The following is a 24,725-nucleotide window of genomic DNA, read 5'->3' on the forward strand; positions in this document are numbered from 1 at the left end:
AATTTATCGGAACAGTCCTTAAACTAGCCTGTAGTTTTCTGCATTGCTTTTTAACACAGCACTGCCTGCTTTATAGTCCTCTGCTATGGAAGCCAATCATATGTTTGCTATTGTAACACGTGAAGCACTTTAAACTAGCATTTGAAACACTGCAGGAAACTAGTGCTAAATGATTCTAAGGCAAGCTTTAACAAAATGGTTTTGAACACTTAAAAAGTTTTAACTTTGATAATGCATTACGCCCCACCTGGCTCTCTCATCTCGCGCCAATTTTCCAGCCACCCTGTTCCTCCTCCCATTAAGACCTCAAATCTGTTGCCCAATGAATGCTTAGGCACCATTTACAAGGCAGGCCTGCCAAATACCAAAAATACAATTTAGAGTGACCTGTTAATTGTCCCAGCTTTGTTCTCCTTGTTCAAGTTTTGCATCTACCACAAAACATCCAAAGCAAATGCATTTATTTGGACACGTGTTACATTTTGCACAGCAGAAGCTGTGATTATACAAAAGCAAAAATGTCTACAATTTAAGACACACACACTATGCCCTATTACTGATGCTGAACAACTAAACTGGTTTTTGTTCTGAACAAAGTTGCAATTCACAAACTGAGATTTTATAAACGAAGCATTACACAATGGACATTTAGTCTTTGCCGCTGGTTCTCTAGAGGAGAAGGCCTGGATGTGCGCTCAGTCAACATGGCAACACACCCACCCAAAATAATATTTTTACATTACATGAGAAAAATGGGTACCCCCATCTTCACCATTGGTGAGCATTAAATTTACTTTTGAAGGTCTGATATTCACATTTGTTCAGAAACATGTTCCATACAATTATTCCCAAATTAATTGGTGCATGAGCTAGATTTCTGCTCCATCTCCTGTATTCCAAGTCCTCTGGCTCTTCAAATATCCAGGTGCCCTTCTCCCCAACACCACTCAGCTTATAACTGTGAATTTCAACACCACACAGGCTGGTTTTTAGAAAAAGCAAAGCACATGTTCCAAGAAGTACTGTGAATGTCCCGTAAGAGATGTGGCTCTGTATTGTAAAAACGAGCAGGAAATCAAAAACCAAAATACCCCAAAACCCAAGCCACAATGCTCTGGTCTCAAAAACTGTATCCCAAGTTTTTCTGGTGGTTCGAAGGCAGTAAAAATAATTTCACAGAACATCCATGCCCAAGTTATATGGGAGCATGGAATCATTAAGGCAGCGGTGCAATTGCCACTTGCATGGAAAGAGCTGATGAGAAGCAAATTTGTGTGTTCCTCCTTCCACATCACCTGCTGCCATTTTATCCTGTTGTTTGGCCCAACCAAGCGAGCACAGGCAGGTGAGATAGCACGCCTGCCACCACCTTTCACAATAGGAGAAATGGCAAGCATACAGACTTGCTGTACGCGGCATACTTAATGCAGCTTGCAGAAAGGAATGCACATGACCACAGAAGATCTGCTGTTGTCCTGCAGAGCTGATGGGCTATATGCAAGTGGAGTGTGATCGTCTGAGGAAAACAGGGTGTGCAACCAGGGGTGGAGGGTGAGTGGTGAGTGGCAGGATGTGCTGTATAACTAGAACTATAAAGGATGCATTAAAGGCACAGAAGGGAACTTAACCACTTTGCACTGGGCATGAATCCTGAAAGGAGCATCAGTTACAAGGCACATATTTCATGGAGGGTAGGGTGCCAGACTTCTCAGCACCTTCATTCTTCCTTAGCCCAGGCAGCAGCACTTTTCTTCTCCTCCTGGCAAGGGACTACGGCCTCCACATAGAACTTCTCCAATTTTGATGTAGTTGTCTCCCAGAAAACAGGGTCGAAATCTACAGGGGCAATCGCCGTTTCTTTGTTGGTGTGGACCACCAATTCTGCCTTTGGAAGGCCAGTGACGCCCATCTGGACTTGCAACTGCGTGTAATATTGGTGGTTCTTCTTCAGAGAGTAGGAGTCGCCCACCTTCTCCAGACAGAAGCTTTTGTCCTTGCAAGCTTCCGTCACCGTCCTATCTCTGTGTTTGTAGGGACACTTGACCTCCAGAACCCCCAGCTCTTTCCCGGTATCTGCGTCTTTGATAATCCCGTCGGGGCTGGCAGCCAGCCAGGGTTTCCTTTGGTCAATGAAGAGGCCGCAATCGTCCACCTTCACCGCTTTGTTAACCTTGCTGGACTTGAGGGCCTCGTACGCCTGCACCGCTTTCTTCTCGTTGCGGACGCCCCAAGACATGGCCGGGGTCTGCACGCCGGAAGAAGATTCCACCACACGCTTCAGGTACGACTGAGGAATCTCGGAGCTCTTGCCATTCACAAACTTGCTGTTGGCTATCTGGGGAGCTATGGATGCTGTGATGCGGTTTGCACGCTGCTTGTACCATTCAGGGTTAGTGCGCTGGCCCCGGGTTCCTTTCTCTATTTCAGCAACCTTTTCGGCAGAGAGAGGGGAAGGGAAGTGGCTCGCTTTACCTTGGGCTTTGCCCTGAGTTTTGCTAGCCGCCTGTGTCGGCACTGGGCTGCAAGCAGCAGGACCTACAGAGGCTTCAGTAGCTGCAGCAGGGGACTTTCCTCCTCCTCTTGCTCCTACTGTGGGGGTCTTTGCTCTTGCTCCACGGCCGCTCTTTGTGCCTCCTTGCTCGCTGCCGGATGCCGATGTGGACCTTGCCTGGTAACTTTGCCCTGTTCCTCTCGGACTTGTGGCACTGGCTGGCTTTTCAGCCACCCCCTGTCGGCCACCATGACCCTTCGCAGCAGGAGCACTCTGAGTTCTGCTGCTGGCAGGTACCGTTCTGGATGAGGCAGAAGATCGTGGGGCTGCCGGGGCTGCTTTTGGCGCCGTGGCAGCAGGTGGAGGAGAGGGTACATTGCCAGAGGTATTCCTGGGCTTGCCCATTGCTCGAGGGAGTCACGTTCTGCGGATCTGGGAGGCTGGGAAAAGAGAGAAGCGGAGAGGAAGATTAAAAAGCTTGCGAAAAGACACCTGCCAGACAGCATATAACATATACTTTGAGGTTGAAAATCACATACATGTTGAATGGTCACTTTAAAAAGTGAAGGTTCATTATTGTTTCACAAGTTGTGTATGTCTTTAAGGGCCAGGTCAAATAACGAGACCCAGTCTTACAGCTGTGAAACATAGCAGGTGCTGCTAAGTTAAGTTAATTAAGCTGTACCAGCAATTGGGTATAGTATATAAGGAGCAGCACCGAGCTCTCTCATTACCCTGGGGGATGGGTTGGTGGTTGGGTCATGTTGGTTGTTGTTATCTTTAGTGTAAAAGGAGTTTTTGTTTTTGCTATTAAAACCTTTTTAAAGTTATTTTGAGTTTCTTGTTATGCATGGTCTCCCCAGCAAGCTCTCTGCTGTGCTACTACGAACGATGGGAGCTCACCCCGCCGCGGGGATTCGAACCGCCGACCATGCGATCGGCAAGTCCTAGGCGCTGAGGTTTTACCCACAGCGCCACCCGCGTCCCACCATAGCCAACAATACATTTCTGTAATCCTTGTGTGTCAGCCAGGTGCAAAAAATGGCACCCATTTTTGAGATGCTTGAAAATGGAGAAACTTTAGGTGCAAAATGCACCTGGTGTCCTGCTAATTTCAAACTCTGCTTCAGGTGTTTTGGAATATAACCCCAATCAGCTTCTATCAACAGGGCCAATGGTAAACATGTCAGCAAACATGTGAATCTGAATGTTGAAAACTTTAAATGATACCTGGGGGAATAGTTTATGATCAATCTTTTAAGTCAGCTTCAATTAAACCAGTCAATCAATGCAAAATGTATGGATTTGGAGCACTAAGATGCTTCTCTTTAACTTCCTGTTCAATAAACTTTATTACAAAAGTGCGAGGACAAATGTTTCCAAGCAGGAAAAAGCTTTCTGAAAGGCTAACACATTTTTTGTACCATGAGATTCACAGGATTTCTTACATTAACTTTTTCAGACTTAAGCACTAAGATTCTGCCTGGCAGGTTGGAAGACTACTCTGTGGCTTAGTCAGAATTCATGATGAAACCAAATTTTGGCACACAAGATCCTTCATTTATAGCCTTCAGAACAGCAACAATTAAATTGTTTCCTCCTTCCATAGTCTGAATTCTATCATCTGTCAGGTAAGAAATGCCAGCACAAGCCTATGCCAACTTTAATCTTTAAGCCTAAAGAGAAAACCCCTAATTTGAGAATGGAATGCAGAATTCACTCGAGTTGTGAGCCAAGTTTCTCAACCATAATGAAGCCTTAAAAGTTTTATTTTGAAAAACTGACCTGTTCTCAGGCCTCTGGGTAAATATCTGGCCTCTGAGAAGATATTCTCATCCCACTAATTGGAAATGAGCTCACAAGAACCAGCACCTGCATTATCTAAATGTCTGATGTGTTCAAGGTCAGTGTGCCAACTAGGGGAAAAATTGCTTTGTGTGAAACGGCAGGATCTTAGTATCTAGAAGCTTCCTGATTAGATAGCTGGGGTCGCCCTTGTTGTTGCTGTGCTGTTTAGGATTAAAGACATATTCATTTCCTTATCTTTTGCCTCACAACTTTTGTTCTGGACATCTGCCTGGTTCCCTGTTTTCCTCTGGGCTCAACGGCGGTGATGGTTTGTAGGCAAGTTTTTGTATTGTCTTATAAATCCCAAAGATATTTCTTAACTGCGGTTTACTTGTATTCCTCACTAGTATACATGTTCTCTTTTTAATGCTACTATTTTTTTAAAAAATATACACCATCTATTTCTGTTATTTCTTTGGCTAAAGCCTTGAGTACTGAATTGAGTTCCAAACTTCTTAAATCATTACCTACTGAACAATTGTGTGGGCTCGAGGGACAGAGAGTCTGATCTTTGAGCTCTTGTCCTTTGAATCCTAAGTGATATCCAGTAAAGTTCTGGGAGTCTCCTGACCCAGACTGGTTAAGCTTAAGGAGTGGGGCAGAATTATACCTTAGATTCTGGTTATTTGGCTACTGCTAAACACAAGTTAGTCCCCAAGTTTTTGGGTGCTGGTCCTTGACAACCGCTACTTACACAGTTGGTTATCTGCTCTTCCACAGATCTTAGCTCTCATAATTTGTCCTGTTCTAGCTTGTGAATGCCTCTTGTGGTCTGAGACCCCAAGGACCCTATGAGGGCTAAGGAGGACTGATCCGGAATAATAATTGGAACAGAGTAGCTTTTTTAAGAATACAGCAGGGAGCTCTTTAGTCTGGCACAGGCCTCATTAATACACACATGCGTTTGCTCCAAAGCCTTTTCTCTCTCTTTCCCCCGGGGAAGGAAGATAAACCAGAAGTTATGAATATAGCTGTACAAAGGTAACAAAATAAAAGTTAGTGTGTATTAATTTCAGGTGGAGAAAAAATTAGCCTGGGGAAGAAGGTGGCAACACAACTTTCATCAATCAACTTTCAGCAAACTGGGGGTTACACATACACTTTAGACTGAGTAACACAATTTATCATAAATGCAAGCCAAATGAAGCAGAGCAAAAATATTAGCAGTCCGGTCTTGAAGGATTTCCATTAAAAACAAGGTATTTGCCTGATTGCTAGTCAATAAAGCCCCATTTTTAAAACAAAATGGTCTTTAGCCTTCTGAAAGACAAACTAGCCTGGGAGGCATCTTTAATCCCATTCCATAACAATGGTGCCATTACAAAGAAGGCCATGCTCTTCATAAATTCAGCTTCCACAGATGGTTCTCAGGGCAGGGTGCCTTCAGGTGCCTTTATTATGTGGGGGCACTTACGGGAGGGGCCAAAAATGAAATTCAGCACTTTCAATTGTTCACATACTGGTTTGAACAAATAGTGTTCCAATTGCAGTCTGTGAGCTTCTGAGTTAAACAGAACCTTTTCTCTGGGTGCATGCTCAAGAAAACTAGAAGGGTTGGTGGTGAAGAAATAAGTTTATGGTGGATAGATTGGGGGGGGGCTGTAGGCTGTCATACAACAGCTGCTGAATAGGAGTTATTCTACAATATTGTTAAAGGTGAAGGAGGCCCTGTCCTTTCTTTGCCTCTGGCTAATGGTATTTCTTGCCCAAACAAAAGTTGTGCACTTTCTACAAATGAATCTTTGTACATTATCCAGTGAACAAGGCAATAAATCAATGAAACAAAATGAAGGCAGGTAGCTTGGGGACATTTGCAGAGCAATCCTTTTGTGTGTTTACTCAGAGGCAAATTCAATGGGGCTTACTCCCCAGTGCCCATTCCACGGTGCTAAGTACAGGCAATGTGAGGTTTCAAGTTACACAGTGTCTCCTCTCCCAACAAAACTAAAGGGGGGGGGGAGAGAGCATTCACTATAAAATGCACCCTTATATTCTGTGCTCAACAAAACACAAACATTTCTCATACGGTGGGAGGAGGGGAGCAGAGATTATGAGAGACAAAGGATTTTTTTTCTTTTTGTTAGCAAAACTGGAGATTGATTTTGAAACCAGAGCTCCCTTGGAAGCCAGATCGAAGATTTGGTGCACGCTGCTTTACCGCTTCTCTAACAATCCACTTTGTTCATTCATATTCCACTCACATTGCCTAGACTCTGAGCAACCACGTAAAATAATTAAGAGTTGCATCCAAATTTAGCCATAACCCCCCAAAAACTTGATGCACACACGTTACTTTAAATATACAGTGGTAACTCGGGTTACATATGCTTCAGGTTACAGACTCCACTAACCCAGAAATAGTACCTCGGGTTAAGAACTTTGCTTCAGGATGAGAACAGAAATCGTGCGGCAGCGGCGCAGCAGCAGCGGGAGGCCCCATTAGCTAAAGTGGGGCTTCAGGTTAAGAACAGTTTCAGGTTAAGAACAGACCTCCGGAACGAATTAAGTATGTAACCAGAGGTACCACTGTTGGGAAGGTTTGACATAGCAGCCTTTTTATGCTGTAGACTTGCCTATGTTAGCTGCAATCTTAAACCTACTTAATTGCAAGTAGACAACCCCCCCACACACACACAACCAAAACACAGAGAACGTCAGATATCATCACTTACTGTACCACAGGAGTACACAAGCAGCAAACAGATCCTGAAAGGAAAACAGCATGCATTCACCGAGCAGTAAGTAAAAACCCAAAGGGTGGGATCTGGGAGAAGGAAACTGAATTCGAAACTGCTCTCAGTTCCCAAATTATCACAGTGACTAAGCAAGCCGATGAGGCATGTCAGGGCACAACACTTTTGCTCTTTGTTCTGGCAGCATGCAAGCAAAGAGAAGCAAACCGTCATTTACACCTTTCTTAAAGTTTACACAGATAGCACATCTAGCAGAGGAGGCACGGCTGAAAGGCAACATCTGATGAAAGTCAAAATTCCATCAAAGAACAGCTTTGAGGTCAATTATTAGTAAATGGAAGGAAGGGAAAAGATCTAGAAGTTTGAGGCAAGAGCAGCTTTGCTGGAGCAGACAGTCTTCTCTATCAAGTCCAGTAATCTGTTTACCACACTGGCCAATCAGATGCCTTCTGAGAAGACAGAAAGGCAAAAGCATTAGGGGGCATACTACCCCTGAACATGGAGGCTCCATTTAGTCGTCATCATCTTCTTCTGCGATCACAATAGCAGTAAAGAAACTTATCCTCCATCAGTTTGTCTAATCTTCCCACCCACCTTTCTAAGCTGGCCATCATCGCATCCTGAGGAAGTGAGTTCCACTGGAGCATTAGGCTGTATGACAAACCTTGGTTGGTTTTTCTGAATCAGATGCTAATGTTGTAAGAATTTGGGTCTGCATAAAAGGCGGATCTACACGGATCCTCATGGATCCTCCAGTTTTTTAAAAATAATTCCAACAAATGCAGTGTCAAATCACACCTAGAAGGCACGCCTACAAACTGGACTATAAAAAACGTGGATCCAACAATTTGCCGCGCTGCAGCACCATAAAAACATGGATCCGAGGCACGGATCCTCATGAATTCATATGATTTTTATATTGAAACAAAATAAAAACACCATGCTACTGTAGACCACATCTTAGTCGGTAGGAGGAACCAAAAAAATCACGCATCCACTGTTTCGTGGTGCCGCAATGGCGCAAAAACATGGTTAAAAAACACGGATCCTCATGAATCCTCATGATTTTTGCACTAGATCAGCCCAAACTCACTTTCAAATTACACATCATGTCCAGGGGCACAACATCCACCACAGAAATCACGGATCCATGGCTTCCTGGCCATACCATGGCCCAAAAACGTGGTTTTCAAGAACGGATCCTCATGGATCCTCACACTTTTTGCATTGGGCCAACCCAAACTCACCGTCAAATCACATATCATAATAAGGGGCACAGCCTACACCACAAAAAACTCAGATCCACGCCTGCCTGGCCACGCCCTGGCCCAAAAACGTGGTTCCGAAGCACGGATCCTCATGAATCCTCATGATTTTTGCACTAGATCAGCCCAAAGTCACCATCAGATCAAACATCATGGCCAGCAGCACAGCATGCAACACAAAAATCACGTATCCACGGCTTCCTGGCGAAACCGTGGCCCAAAAACTTGGTTCCGAACCACAGATCCTCATGGATCCTCATGTTTTTTGCATCGGGCCACCCCAAACTCACCGACAAATCACACATCATGTCCAGAGGCACAGCCTGCACCACAAAAATCACGGATCCACGGCTTCCTGACCATACCGTGGCCCAAAAACGTGGTTTTGAAGCACGGATCCTCATGGATCCTCACGCTTTCTGCATTGGGCCAACCCAAACTCACCATCAAATCACACATCATGTCCAGGGGCACAGCCTGCACCACAAAAATCACGGATCCACGGCTTCCTGACCATACCGTGGCCCAAAAACGTGGTTTTGAAGCACGGATCCTCATGGATCCTCACGCTTTCTGCATTGGGCCACCCCAAACTCACCGTCAAATCACACATCATGTCCAGAGGCACAGCCTGCACCACAAAAATCACGGATCCACGGCTTCCTGACCATACCGTGGCCCAAAAACGTGGTTTTGAAGCACGGATCCTCATGGATCCTCACGCTTTCTGCATTGGGCCAACCCAAACTCACTGTCAAATCACACATCATGCCCAGGGGTACAGCTTACACCACAAAAAACTCAGATCCACGGCTTCCTGGCCACTCCAAGGCCCAAAAACGTGGTTCCGAAGCACGGATCCTCATGGATCCTCACGCTTTTTGCATTGGGCCAACCCAAACGCACCATCAAATCACACATCATGTCCAGGGGCACAGCCTGCACCACAAAAAACTCGGATCCACGGCTTCCTGACCATACCGTGGCCCAAAAACGTGGTTTTGAAGCACGGATCCTCATGGATCCTCACGCTTTCTGCATTGGGCCAACCCAAACTCACTGTCAAATCACACATCATGTCCAGGGGCACAGCTTACACCACAAAAAACTCGGATCCACGCCTGCCTGGCCACGCCCTGGCCCAAAAACGTGGTTCCGAAGCACGGATCCTCATGAATCCTCATGATTTTTGCACTAGATCAGCCCAAAGTCACCATCAGATCAAACATCATGGCCAGCAGCACAGCATGCAACACAAAAATCACGTATCCACGGCTTCCTGGCGAAACCGTGGCCCAAAAACTTGGTTCCGAACCACAGATCCTCATGGATCCTCATGTTTTTTGCATCGGGCCACCCCAAACTCACCGACAAATCACACATCATGTCCAGAGGCACAGCCTGCACCACAAAAATCACGGATCCACGGCTTCCTGACCATACCGTGGCCCAAAAACGTGGTTTTGAAGCACGGATCCTCATGGATCCTCACGCTTTCTGCATTGGGCCAACCCAAACTCACCATCAAATCACACATCATGTCCAGGGGCACAGCCTGCACCACAAAAATCACGGATCCACGGCTTCCTGACCATACCGTGGCCCAAAAACGTGGTTTTGAAGCACGGATCCTCATGGATCCTCACGCTTTCTGCATTGGGCCACCCCAAACTCACCGTCAAATCACACATCATGTCCAGAGGCACAGCCTGCACCACAAAAATCACGGATCCACGGCTTCCTGACCATACCGTGGCCCAAAAACGTGGTTTTGAAGCACGGATCCTCATGGATCCTCACGCTTTCTGCATTGGGCCAACCCAAACTCACTGTCAAATCACACATCATGCCCAGGGGTACAGCTTACACCACAAAAAACTCAGATCCACGGCTTCCTGGCCACTCCAAGGCCCAAAAACGTGGTTCCGAAGCACGGATCCTCATGGATCCTCACGCTTTTTGCATTGGGCCAACCCAAACGCACCATCAAATCACACATCATGTCCAGGGGCACAGCCTGCACCACAAAAAACTCGGATCCACGGCTTCCTGACCATACCGTGGCCCAAAAACGTGGTTTTGAAGCACGGATCCTCATGGATCCTCACGCTTTCTGCATTGGGCCAACCCAAACTCACTGTCAAATCACACATCATGTCCAGGGGCACAGCTTACACCACAAAAATCTCGGATCCACGGCTTCCTGGCCACTCCAAGGCCCAAAAACGTGGTTCCGAAGCACGGATCCTCATGGATCCTCACGCTTTCTGCATCGGGCCACCCCAAACTCACCATCAAATCACACATCATTCCCAGGGGCAGAGCCTGCACCACAGAAAACTCGGATCCACGGCTTCCTGGCCACTTCATGGCCCAAAAACGTGGTTTTGAAGCATGGATCCTCATGGATCCTCACGCTTTTTGCATCGGGCCACCCAAAACTCACTGTCAAATCACACATCATATCCAGGGGCACAGCCTGCACCACAAAAATCACGGATTCACGGCTTCCTGACCATACCGTGGCCCAAAAACGTGGTTTTGAAGCACGGATCCTCATGGATCCTCACGCTTTCTGCATTGGGCCAACCCAAACTCACTGTCAAATCACACATCATGTCCAGGGGCACAGCCTGCACCACAAAAATCACGGATCCACGGCTTCCTGACCATACCGTGGCCCAAAAACGTGGTTTTGAAGCACGGATCCTCATGGATCCTCACGCTTTCTGCATTGGGCCACCCCAAACTCACCGTCAAATCACACATCATGTCCAGAGGCACAGCCTGCACCACAAAAATCACGGATCCACGGCTTCCTGACCATACCGTGGCCCAAAAACGTGGTTTTGAAGCACGGATCCTCATGGATCCTCACGCTTTCTGCATTGGGCCAACCCAAACTCACTGTCAAATCACACATCATGTCCAGGGGCACAGCTTACACCACAAAAATCTCGGATCCACGGCTTCCTGGCCACTCCAAGGCCCAAAAACGTGGTTCCGAAGCACGGATCCTCATGGATCCTCACGCTTTCTGCATCGGGCCACCCCAAACTCACCATCAAATCACACATCATTCCCAGGGGCAGAGCCTGCACCACAGAAAACTTGGATCCACGGCTTCCTGGCCACTTCATGGCCCAAAAACGTGGTTTTGAAGCACGGATCCTCATGGATCCTCACGCTTTTTGCATCGGGCCACCCCAAACTCACTGTCAAATCACACATCATATCCAGGGGCACAGCCTGCACCACAAAAATCATGGATTCACGGCTTCCTGACCATACCGTGGCCCAAAAACGTGGTTTTGAAGCACGGATCCTCATGGATCCTCACGCTTTCTGCATTGGGCCAACCCAAACTCACTGTCAAATCACACATCATGTCCAGGGGCACAGCCTGCACCACAAAAATCACGGATCCACGGCTTCCTGACCATACCGTGGCCCAAAAACGTGGTTTTGAAGCACGGATCCTCATGGATCCTCACGCTTTCTGCATTGGGCCACCCCAAACTCACCGTCAAATCACACATCATGTCCAGGGGCACAGCTTACACCACAAAAATCACAGATCCACGGCTTCCTGACCATACCGTGGCCCAAAAACGTGGTTTTGAAGCACGGATCCTCATGGATCCTCACGCTTTCTGCATTGGGCCAACCCAAACTCACTGTCAAATCACACATCATGTCCAGGGGCACAGCTTACACCACAAAAATCTCGGATCCACGGCTTCCTGGCCACTCCAAGGCCCAAAAACGTGGTTCCGAAGCACGGATCCTCATGGATCCTCACGCTTTCTGCATCGGGCCACCCCAAACTCACCATCAAATCACACATCATTCCCAGGGGCAGAGCCTGCACCACAGAAAACTCGGATCCACGGCTTCCTGGCCACTTCATGGCCCAAAAACGTGGTTTTGAAGCACGGATCCTCATGGATCCTCACGCTTTTTGCATCGGGCCACCCCAAACTCACGGTCAAATCACACATCATGTCCAGAGGCACAGCCTGCACCACAAAAATCATGGATCCACGGCTTCCTGACCATACCGTGGCCCAAAAACGTGGTTTTGAAGCACGGATCCTCATGGATCCTCACGCTTTCTGCATTGGGCCAACCCAAACTCACTGTCAAATCACACATCATGTCCAGGGGCACAGCTTACACCACAAAAATCTCGGATCCACGGCTTCCTGGCCACTCCAAGGCCCAAAAACGTGGTTTTGAAGCACGGATCCTCATGGATCCTCACACTTTTTGCATTGGGCCAACCCAAACTCACTGTCAAATCACACATCATGTCCAGGGGCACAGCTTACACCACAAAAAACTCGGATCCACGGCTTCTGGCCACTCCAAGGCCCAAAAACGTGGTTTTGAAGCACGGATCCTCATGGATCCTCACGCTTTTTGCATTGGACCAACCCAAAATCACTGTCAAATCACACATCATATCCAGGGGCACAGCCTGCACCACAAAAATCATGGATCCACGGCTTCCTGGCCATACCGTGGCCCAAAAACGTGGTTTTAAAGCACGGATCTTCATGGATCCTCACGCTTTTTGCATTGGGCCAACCCAAACTCACCATCAAATCACACATCATGTCCAGGGGTACAGTCTGCACCACAAAAGACTAGCATCCACGGTTATCTGGCAACGCCATGGCCCAAAAACGTCGTTTTGAAGGTCGGATCCTCATGGATCCTAACGCTTTTTTCATTGGGCCAACCAAAAATCAACGGCAAATCACACATCATTCCCAGGGGCACAGCCTGCACCAGAAAAATCACGGATCCATGGCTTCCTGGCCACTCCATGGCTCAAAAACATGGTTTTGAAGCACGGATCCTCATGGATCATCACACTTTTTGCATTGGGGAACCCCAAATTCACCCTTCATTCACATATCTTGTACATAACCACAGATCTGACCACAAACATCATGGATCTACTGCTTCATGGCCCTGGCCAGATGCTACCCTGGATATATTGGCCAATTTTTAGGTGGGTGTGCTGGGATGGAGGAAACAGTGTCGGCTGAATCTCTATCCTTTAAAGATGGGCGTCCAATGGCTGGGCCAGAATAATTTCAGTTTGGTTTGCCAGCTCCCAGCTCTTCATGGGGTGCAATAGTCACCTGTAGCTGCCATCAGGAGTCCTGGTGTGATCCTGGATGCTTCTGTCTCTATGGAGGCATTGGTCACAAATGTAGCCAAACTGGAATTTTTGAATCTATGTCAGGTTAGGCAATCGGCACTGTACCTGTCCCTTTCCAACCTAGCCATGGTGATCCATGCAGTAGTCACCTGCATACAGTACTAGAGTACTTTAACTTGCTATACACCTGAGCCGGGGAGTGCAGGGTTTAAATATGTGTGTGTGTGTGTGTGTGTGTGTGTGTGAGAGAGAGAGAGAGAGAGAGAGAGAGAGAGAGAGAGAGAGATGCAGGGCTACCCTTGAGACTGCTCCAGAAACTCCAAATGGTCTAAAATGCAGATGCATGAGTTCTTTCTTGGACTTTGTGGAGAGCCCACATTCAGTTGGTTGTTAATCAGCTGGATTGGCTCCAGGTGGAGTATCAAATCAGGTTCAATGTTTTGGTGCTAATCTTTAAAGCCCTAAACAGTCTGTGACCTTTCTTATCTGTGGGAATTATCTTCCAATACACCCCCATGAGTGTGATGCTCATCTAACAGCAACCTACTGGTGGTCCCTGGCCCAAAACATATCCAGCTGTCCTCAACCAGAGCCAGAGCCTTTTTGGTGGAACACTTTGTCTAATGAGACCAGGGCTCAGTGCAATCTATCTCAGTTCTCTCACTTGTCATGGTGAGTGGGCTTGCACATTCCTATGACCCTTGTGAGTGAAGCCGTTGGGAATCTCGTACTCCCAGCAGGGTCACCCAAGGTGGTAAGGTCAAAGAAAATTAAATATGCTCAGAGTCCTGTAGTGATTTCATGCTCTTTATTGCAGCTTGTAAAACAGTGACTGAATTTCCCCCAAAACCTCAGGCTTTTATATACATTATTTACACAATGAGTCCCGTCTGACTGGCTGATTCTGCTTCCCTCCTGGAGCCTGATTGGTCTTTCCTGCAAGCCAATCAATTCTTGCATTCTAGGATCCTACTTGCCTATTGTTCTAGGATCCAAGCTTAGTACATAACAGGGAAGGAGCTAGACAAAGAATGATCCAAGAAGTCCTCAATGGCAGAACAGGCGGGTGATAACAAACAGTGTGTTACAACGGCTGTGAAGGCAGATGAAGGCTGCAGCAGATAGGATCCACCAGTTCGTCGTGACTACTCATGCCATCAGAACAGAGCCCTACTGCGAAGGCTGTGCGTTGGTCAGTGTGCACTGATCTACACACATAAAACAAATTCACGCACAGGCATCTTCCAAAAACCCAACCCAACCCCCCCAAACCCAACCCCCATGGCGATCACTAAATGGCTACAGGGGCAGGAATGTGAAGCCCCTAGTCATGAACCGACACATGGGCGTTCAGTCGTTCTGACTCAAGGAATAAGGCAGTTGAGCAGCTCAGCAGCTGTATCCATGACTGAGCAGCCCTTTTTAGGATCCACTATTCTCACCCCGAAAAGGAGAAGAGGCTGGAAATGGTGCCCTAAACATAGTATGCCTCCCTTTTTCCCTGACTGGATTACCGCGCCCAGGTGGAATCTCTTTTCCCATAGTTTGAATCTATTATTCTGCATCCTAGTCTCTAGAACAGCAGAAAACAAGCTTGCTCCCTCTTCAACATGACATCCCTTCAAATATTTAAACATGGCTATCATGTCACTCCTTAATCTTCTCTTCTCTAGATTAAACAAATCCAGCTCCCTAAGTCTCTCCTCATAGGGCTTGGATTACAGACCTTTTACATTTTGGTCACCCACCTCTGGACATGTTCCAGCTTGACAATATCCTTCTTCAACTGGACACAGTATTTCAGGTGTGGTCTGACCAACCAGAATAGTGTGGTAGCATTCCTTCACTTGATCTAGACACTATACTCCTATTGATGCAGCCCAGAATTGCATTGGCGTTCTTAGCTGCCACATCACACTGTTGACTCATATTCAGCTTGTGGTCAACTAAGACTCCCAGATCCCTTTCACTGGTACTGTTGTCAAGCCAAGTGTCCCCCACCTGTGCATTTCATTTTTTCTATCCAGGTGTAGTACCTTTCATTTCTCCCTATTGAACTCCATATTGTTGGTTTTGGCCCAGCTCTCTAGGCTATTCAGGTCATTTTGAATTCTGACCCTGTCCTCTGGTGTATTAGCAACCTGTCAGGGAACTGACATCAGAGACACGGGAGAAGGAGAGGGTCTCAGACTCTGCAGGTGAAGGTCCTAGCACAAGGGGGAGACTCAGCTCGGTGGAAGGGGAAGGAAATACGCGTTACACCAAGAGTCCAGGAGAGCAATGGGAAGAGGAGGTGGAAGGGCTCCGGGATTCTTCCCTGGAAGTCAGTGAAGAGAGCCCAGGCACTCCGCTACCCACGCCCACCCTGCGCAGGAGACTCCCGCGCAATGAGAGGCGGAGACGATTAGGTGTCAAACAGCTTTTATGCTGGCAGAGGTTTAAGAAACGCCCACAGACAGATTCTGTCAGTGACTGAGGCAGTCAAGCGGAGATGGGCTGTGCAGTCCGAAGGATTTAACCAGGCAACCAAGCACCCAAACGGGGTCGGTTTACGCACGAGTAACTCCAAACCACTACACAACCCCTCCCAGTTTGCAGTCATTTGCAAATTTGATTAGCACGCCCTCTATTCCATCATCCAAATCATTTATAAAAATATTGAATAGCACCAGGCCCAGGACAGAACCTTGTGGAACCCCAATAGTCATTTTTTTCCAGGATGAAGGTGAGCCACTGATGAGCACTCTTTGGGTTCAGCCCATCAACCAATTACAAATCCACCTAACGGTAGCTTTGTCTAGCCCACATTTTACTAGTTGTTTTGCAATAATATCATGGGGGACCTTTTCAAAGGCCTTACCAAAGTCAAGGTAAGCTGGTACAAGGGAAAGCAGGATTGTAATTACCGTAAAAATTACTGATCACTTTGGATCAGCAGTCTCAACCTAACCCGCTATGTGGGGAGAGCCATGTGTTCCTTTGGAAGGCAAGTGGAATACAGTGTGATACTTATTCATTCATTCATTTATTTATGGCTATTAGCCCATAAAATATGTACAAACATAAAAAAGCACAAAGGCTTAAAAACCGAAATATCTGACAACAGAAGGTGAACACTGCGATGCAAGGGTGGGTCATTGGGCAGAGCCAAATATCAGGATGGGGCCCGGAGAGCTCCAAGGGACGGTTCACAGAAAAAGGAAAACTGAAGACGAGATCCGACATGCACTCAATACAGTGTGATATACTGACAGTTGTTTTAAAAGATGTAACTGTAACTTAAAATCCAGTATCAGAAAAAAACTGCTCTATGGTCTCTGTGTTGGGAAATGGGAACAGATCTTGCTCATCACCAACCTTTCCTCCACAAATCATTATCACTACAAGGCTGAACTGAACAGCTTGCTCCAGAGTTTTAAGAGATACGATTCTGTGGTGTAGTGATTAAGAGGGGTGGACTCTAATCTGGTGAGCTGGGTTCGCTTCCCCGCTCCTCCACATGCAGCTGCTGGGTGACCTTGGGCCAGTCACACTTCTCTCTGAACTTTCTCAGCCTCACCTACCTCACAAGGTGTCTGTTGTGGGGGTGGAAGGGAAAGGAGATTTTTAGCCACTTTGAGACTTCTTCAAGTAGAGAAAAGCAGGATATAAAAACTAACTCCATAAATAAGAATTCTACGGAAAAGGACCATCCCTGCCATGATGATGAAAACTATATGTTTGGATTTTGCTGTATTATACCAACCTGTGGAATATGACACTTTGCAGTTTCAAAATCTATTTGGCCACAGTGGATTGACAGTCTGGACACACGAAAACCTCTGGAAGATCTTTTGAATCAATGCCTATGTGAAAGCAGTGGTACCAGTCCTTGCAGTTTCCTTCACAGTAAACCATAGTTAGGTCACCACTGGGCCTCCTGCACCCTTCCTTCAAGAAACATAGTGGCCAGCAGCCTTCAAACAAGGAAGGTAAAATATCTGAGCAATAGGTTAGTGTATCCTTCCATCCCTCTGGGCAAGGTCGAGACACAGTAATATAACTCTCGTTCAAGATTTGTCTCTTCTTGGGAGGAACAGCATCAATTTCCACTTGAAAATATTTGTCTTGTCTTTCAAAGTAGTTTTCCCTACAGTACTGTATTATTTCTTTTGCAATCCAGGGTCTAATGGCAGCTGTGAGGGAACTGACATCAGAGACACGGGAGAGGGAGAGGGTCTCAGATTCTGCAGGTGAAGGTCCTAGCACAAGGGGGAGACTCAGCTTGGTGGAAGGGGAAGGAAATACGCGTGACACCAAGAGTCCAGGAGAGCAATGGGAAGAGGAGGTGGAAGGGCTCCGGGATTCTTCCCTGGAAGTCAGTGAAGAGAGCCCAGGCACTCCGCTACCCACGCCCACCCTGCGCAGGAGACTCCCGCGCAATGAGAGGCGGAGACGATTAGGTTTCAAACAGCTTTTATGATGAGTTTGGCCTGGCCCAATGCGAAAAGCGTAAGGATCCATGAGGATCCGTGCTTCAAAACTACGTTTTTGGGCCACGGTATGGCCAGGAAGCCGTGGATCTCAGTTTTTTGTGGTCCGGGCTGTGCCGCCGGCGATGATGTGTGATTTGATGGTGAATTTGGGCTGATCTAGTGCAAAAAGCGTGAGGATCCATGAGGATCCGTGCTTCAAAACCACGTTTTTGGGCCACGGTATGACCAGGAAGCCGTGGATCCGTGATTTTTGTGGTGCAGGCTGTGCCCCTGGCTATGACGTGTGATCTGACGGTGAGTTTGGGGTGGCCTAATGCAAAAAGCGTTAGGATCTGTGCAGATCAGACCTTCAAAACCACGTTTTTGGGCCATGCCGTTGCCAGATAACCGTGGACCTGAGTTTTCTGTGCTGCAGGCTGTGCCCCTGGACATGATGTTTGATATGACAGTGAATTTGGGGTGGCCTAATGCAAAAAGCGTTAGGATCCGTGCAGATCCGACCTTCAAAACCACGTTTTTGGGCCACGGTATGGCCAGGAAGCCGTGGATCCATGATTTTTGTGGTGGATGCTGTGCCCCTGGCCATGATGTTTGATCTGATGGTGACTTTGGGCTGATCTAGTGCAAAAATAATGAGGACCCATGAGGATCCGTGCTTCGAAACCACGTTTTTGGTCCATGGCGTTGCCAGATAACCGTGGATCCGAGTTTTTTGTTGTGTAGGCTGTGCCCCTGGACATGATGTGTGATTTGACGGTGAGTTTAGGGTAGCTCAATGCAAAAAGCGTGAGGATCCATGAGGATCCGTCCTTCAAAACCACATTTTCGGGCCATGGATTTACCAGGAAGTCATGGATCCGTGACTTTTGTGGTGTAGGCTGTGCTCCTGGCTATGATGTGTGATTTGACAGTGAGTTTGGGGTGGTCCAATGCAAAAAGCGTGAAGATCCATGAGGATCCGTGGTCCGGAACCACGTTTTTGGGCCACGGTATGGCCAGGAAGCCGTGGATCCGTGATTTTTGTGGTGGATGCTGTGCCCCTGGCCATGATGTTTGATCTGATAGTGACTTTGGGCTGGTCTTGTGCAAAAATCATGAGGATCCATGAGGATCCATGCTTCGGAACCACGTTTTTGGGCCACGGTATGGCCAGGCAGGTGTGGATCCGAGTTTTTTGGGGTGTAGGCTGTGCCCCAGGCTATGATATGTGATTTGACAGTGATTTTGGGTTGGCCCAATGCAAAAAGCGTGAGGATCCATGAAGATCCGTGCTTTAAAACCACGTTTTTGGGCCATGGAGTGGCCAGGAAGCCGTGGATCCGAGTTTTTTGTGGTGTAAGCTGTGCCCCTGGACATGATGTGTGATTTGACAGTGAGTTTGGGTTGGCCCAATGCAAAAAGCGTGAGGATCCATGAGGATCCGTTCTTGAAAACCATGTTTTTGGGCCACGGTATGGCCAGGAAGCCGTGGATCCGTGATTTCTGTGGTGGATGCTGTGCCCCTGGACATGATGTGTGATTTGACAGTGAGTTTGGGTTGGCCCAATGCAAAAAGCGTGAGGATCCATGAAGATCCGTGCTTTAAAACCACGTTTTTGGGCCATGGAGTGGCCAGGAAGCCGTGGATCCGAGTTTTTTGTGGTGTAATCTGTGCCCCTGGACATGATGTGTGATTTGACAGTGAGTTTGGGTTGGCCCAATGCAAAAAGCGTGAGGATCCATGAGGATCCGTTCTTGAAAACCATGTTTTTGGGCCATGAAGTGGCCAGGAAGCCGTGGATCCGAGTTTTCTGTGGTGCAGGCTGTGCCCCTGGGAATGATGTGTGATTTGACGGTGAGTTTGGGTTGGCCCAATGCAGAAAGCGTGAGGATCCATGAGGATCCGTGCTTTGGAACCACGTTTTTGGGCCATGAAGTGGCCAGGAAGCCATGGATCCGAGTTTTTTGTGGTGCAGGCTGTGCCCCTGGGAATGATGTGTGATTTGACGGTGAGTTTGGGTTGGTCCAATGCAAAAAGCGTTAGGATCCATGAGGATCCGACCTTCAAAACGACGTTTTTGGGCCATGGCGTTGCCAGATAACCGTGGATGCTAGTCTTTTGTGGTGCAGACTGTACCCCTGGACATGATGTGTGATTTGATGGTGAGTTTGGGGTGGCCCAATGCAAAAAGCGTGAGGATCCATGAGGATCCGTGCTTCGGAACCACGTTTTTGGGCCATGGCATTGCCAGATAACCGTGGATCCGAGTTTTTTGTGGTGCAGGCTGTGCCCCTGGGAATGATGTGTGATTTGACGGTGAGTTTGGGTTGGTCCAATGCAAAAAGCGTGAGGATCCATGAGGATCCGTGCTTTGGAACCACATTTTTGGGCCATGGAGTGGCCAGGAAGCCGTGGATCCGAGTTTTTTGTGGTGTAAGCTGTGCCCCTGGGAATGATGTGTGATTTGACGGTGAGTTTGGGTTGGCCCAATGCAAAAAGCGTGAGGATCCATGAGGATCCGTGCTTTGGAACCACGTTTTTGGGCCATGAAGTGGCCAGGAAGCCGTGGATCCGAGTTTTTTGTGGTGCAGGCTGTGCCCCTGGGAATGATGTGTGATTTGACGGTGAGTTTGGGTTGGTCCAATGCAAAAAGCGTGAGGATCCATGAGGATCCGTGCTTTGGAACCACGTTTTTGGGCCATGGAGTGGCCAGGAAGCCGTGGATCCGAGTTTTTTGTGGTGTAAGCTGTGCCCCTGGACATGATGTGTGATTTGACGGTGAGTTTGGGTTGGCCCAATGCAAAAAGCGTGAGGATCCATGAGGATCCGTGCTTTGGAACCACGTTTTTGGGCCATGAAGTGGCCAGGAAGCCGTGGATCCGAGTTTTTTGTGGTGCAGGCTGTGCCCCTGGGAATGATGTGTGATTTGATGGTGAGTTTGGGTTGGCACAATGCAGAAAGCGTGAGGATCCATGAGGATCCGTGCTTTGGAACCACGTTTTTGGGCCATGGAGTGGCCAGGAAGCCGTGGATCCGAGTTTTTTGTGGTGTAAGCTGTGCCCTGGACATGATGTGTGATTTGACGGTGAGTTTGGGTTGGCCCAATGCAAAAAGTGTGAGGATCCATGAGGATCCGTGCTTCGGAACCACGTTTTTGGGCCATGGCATTGCCAGATAACCGTGGATCTGAGTTTTTTGTGGTGCAGGCTGTGCCCCTGGGAATGATGTGTGATTTGACGGTGAGTTTGGGTTGGCCCAATGCAAAAAGCGTGAGGATCCATGAGGATCCGTGCTTTGGAACCACGTTTTTGGGCCATGGAGTGGCCAGGAAGCCGTGGATCCGAGTTTTTTGTGGTGTAAGCTGTGCCCCTGGGAATGATGTGTGATTTGACGGTGAGTTTGGGTTGGCCCAATGCAAAAAGTGTGAGGATCCATGAGGATCCGTGCTTCGGAACCACGTTTTTGGGCCATGGCATTGCCAGATAACCGTGGATCCGAGTTTTTTGTGGTGCAGGCTGTGCCCCTGGGAATGATGTGTGATTTGACGGTGAGTTTGGGTTGGTCCAATGCAAAAAGCGTGAGGATCCATGAGGATCCGTGCTTTGGAACCACGTTTTTGGGCCATGGAGTGGCCAGGAAGCCGTGGATCCGAGTTTTTTGTGGTGCATGCTGTGCCCCTGGGAATGATGTGTCATTTGATAGTGAGTTTGGGTTGGCACAATGCAGAAAGCGTGAGGATCCATGAGGATCCGTGCTTTGGAACCACGTTTTTGGGCCATGGAATGGCCAGGAAGCCGTGGATCCGAGTTTTTTGTGGTGTAAGCTGTGCCCCTGGACATGATGTGTGATTTGACGGTGAGTTTGGGCTGATCTAGTGCAAAAATCATAAGGATTCATGAGGATCCGTGCTTCGGAACCACGTTTTTGGGCCAGGGCGTGGCCAGGCAGGTGTGGATCCGAGTTTTTTGTGTTGTAGGCTGTGCCCCTTACTATGATATGTGATTTGACGGTGAGTTTGGGTTGGCCCGATGCAGAAAGCGTGTGGATCCATGAAGATCCGTTCTTGAAAACCACGTTTTTGGGCCACGGTTTCGCCAGGAAGCCGTGGATGCGTGATTTCTGTGGTGGATGTTGTGCCCCTGGACATGATTTGTAATTTGAAAGTGAGTTTGGGCTGATCTAGTGCAAAAATCATGAGGATCCATGAGGATCCGTGTTTTTTAACCATGTTTTTGCGCCCCTGCGCCCCCCCGAAACAGTGGATGCGTGATTTTTTTGATGCTTTCTACAGAGTAAGACATGGTCTACAGTATCATGGTGGTTTTATTTAATTTGAATGAAAAAATCATATGAATTCACGAGGATCCGTGTAGATCCGCCTTTTACCTTTTTCCTAAGAATTTCAAGGTCTTAGATATATATTAAATGTTCATAAATGCACCAAGCAAACACGTACATAAATATATAAACCACAGGTCTGAAGCAGCACAGGAAGACAGTCCTGAAACCATTTTAATTCCCAAACTGACCAAATGTTTCTCTGCAAGGGGGGCGGAAATGAAAAAAAAACCTTCCCATTGTCTCAGGAATTAAGTAATTACCATTTCAAAGGAAGGGCCAGACTACCAGAAAAGGCAATCAGATAAGGCATTATCAGATAACCTGGCAGACAGGAAAAACAACAGCATTCAAATTTCTATTGTAGACTGCCTTTTCTGTGATATAAGTATGATGTTTGTGGGGGGTGGTCTTGGGTTACACCCCTTCTGGAGCTCCATGGCAGGGAATTTCAAAATAGATACAATAAGGCCTTGCGCGCCATTGCTCGAGGTCCTCCTCCTCTCTCCTACGTGTGAGGGGAGCACCCTGTTGCAACAGTTTAATAAAGATCAGGCTTACTAGCTGCTTTGTTTCTCAATACTGTATTCTCTGGTTGGCCTCTGTTCTTTTCTCCTACCAATAGGGAACTCACGTAAGGGCTCTATATGGGCTCTTGGATACCCCATAAGGGATAAAGGACAGATTTTGTTTACAACACTAATCAACTTCATAGGGAGACTCCTAGGTTTTCTTTTTTAAAAAAACAACCACACGCCCCCCCTTCTGTCCACCATGAATTAATTTTATAATTAATTTTATAAAACACTATTATATCACTAACCATACTCAACTCTTCATTTTTCTTACCAAAAGAAGTAACAAGCAAGCATTTCCTGTACGGCACACAGACCAGCCCTGATATTTGGGCTGCTATTTTCTGCAAATTCTCCAGATCTAAAATATCCTTAAAGATAGGGAGGGTGCCAAACTACACACAATACAACAAATACAGTCATTCTTTAAATTTATTTTATTAGACTATTACTACATGTGACCAAAGCACACAGCTGAAACTCTTTTAGCTGAGTCACTCCCCACAACCCCATTAAGCTCCAAAATTCCAGAACATTGCAGGAAAGAGAGCAAAGTGATCCAATTTATTTATAAGCTAAAGCAAGGATTCCCAAACTGCAGAGTACTAGTGGTGTGGAAGCCTCAATATTCATATTGATTTTAATTGCATTTTTATCACTTTTCCAATATTCATACTGTATTTTATTGTATTGATCTGAATTCTACGGAATACAAATTGCAATAGAATAAAAACACATTAAAATAAATAAAAGCAGTAATAATGCAATTAAAAAATCAAGCTGCATCTGGCACAGCACATTACAAATGCCCACACCTAGCCAAAAAAAAAAGCCATTTAAGTGATGTGCCATGGCTACCAGCAATTTTTAAGTGGTCTGTTGCAGAAGTTTGGGAGCCACTGAGTGAAAGCACTTGGGGCCGCCTATTAGGTCAAATCTCTACGAAACCAGCTCACAACAGGAAGTTGTTTAGGGAAGTTTTTAATGTTTGATGTTTTGTCGTGTTTTTAATATTATGTTGGGAGCCGCCCAGAGTGGCTGGGGAAACCCAGCCAGATGGGCAGGGTATAAATAATCTATTATTATTATTATTACTATTATTATTATTAGTTTCACATGCATAGCAGGGACATTATACTAAGAGATTTACATACAGTGCAGACCCCTTGCAATGCTTTGAAATTTCACCCATCATCCTGTGAGCAGTGCCACTTCAGAAGATGTTGATTCATGTAGCCAAAACCCTTATAAAGAAAATTAACAAAAATAAAATGCACACTTAATTTCCCTGTCAAGCAAAAAATTTGATCCGCTTAAGAATTCAACTTGCTCACACACCCCCCCTTTTCTCCTTGAAGGCAAAACAGGCCACCTTTTTCAGAAAAGAGGCGTGTGTGCACGTGTTTCTTTGCAACGAGAACTCCCACATATGCATTCATACGTCTTTGCAGCGAGAACTCTCACCTTCTGAAAATCATACATATATGCTTTGCAATAGGAACCCCCACCTTTTCAACACACACACACACACACACACACACTGTTATTTCTTTGCAACAAGAATCCCCACCTTTCCAGAAAATTAGATATATTCTTTGCAATAGTAACGCCCACCTTTTAAGATAACACCACATTTACTGTATATATACCTACAACCAAAACTCCTTCCTAGAGGCTAAATCAGAAAGCGCGCGCTCTTCCACCACGTGCGCAATAATCTTTTACCTACCCGGAGCGCGCTTCCAGTCTCCGACGAGCCTCGTTTCCGGCAGCAACCCGAGACTGATAAGCCTCCGACCGTCGCCGGAGATGAGAAACGAGCGAGGGCCCCGCCCACAGGAGGAGAAGGGTGGGGCGGGAACCTGCACATGCGCAAAAAGGAACGGG

General features: G+C 47.0%; 1 protein-coding gene and 1 long non-coding RNA gene across 5 annotated transcripts; both read right to left on the reverse strand.

Annotated features, from left to right (window-relative positions):
• Window positions 1-444: 444 nt before the first annotated feature.
• Window positions 445-24,725, reverse strand: LOC114598068 (uncharacterized). 4 transcript variants are annotated; one of them, XM_077929682.1, is made up of 2 exons: window positions 24,568-24,725; window positions 445-2,931 (listed from the first exon to the last, which is right to left on the reverse strand). In XM_077929682.1, the coding sequence occupies exon 2, from the start codon at window positions 2,894-2,896 to the stop codon at window positions 1,718-1,720; it is 1,179 nt and encodes a 392-aa protein (XP_077785808.1). In that variant the 5' UTR covers window positions 2,897-2,931; window positions 24,568-24,725; the 3' UTR covers window positions 445-1,717. The 4 variants fall into 4 exon arrangements, with proteins under 4 accessions (XP_077785808.1, XP_077785809.1, XP_077785810.1 ...); XM_077929683.1 differs by having other exon boundaries at window positions 24,492-24,572; XM_077929684.1 differs by lacking the exon at window positions 24,568-24,725 and adding an exon at window positions 24,488-24,511.
• LOC144327936 (uncharacterized) lies at window positions 14,264-16,649 on the reverse strand. Its single transcript, XR_013393101.1, has 2 exons — window positions 16,053-16,649; window positions 14,264-15,611 (listed from the first exon to the last, which is right to left on the reverse strand). It is a non-coding gene; the product is annotated as an uncharacterized LOC144327936 (long non-coding RNA).

This window comes from Podarcis muralis, chromosome 6 (assembly GCF_964188315.1).
Source record: "Podarcis muralis chromosome 6, rPodMur119.hap1.1, whole genome shotgun sequence".
Classification (NCBI taxonomy): domain Eukaryota; kingdom Metazoa; phylum Chordata; class Lepidosauria; order Squamata; family Lacertidae; genus Podarcis; species Podarcis muralis.

Excerpts from the sequence above, each read along its gene's own strand:
- LOC114598068 (XM_077929682.1), bottom strand. The coding sequence starts at position 2,896 with ATGGGCAAGCCCAGGAATACCTCTGGCAATGTACCCTCTCCTCCACCT.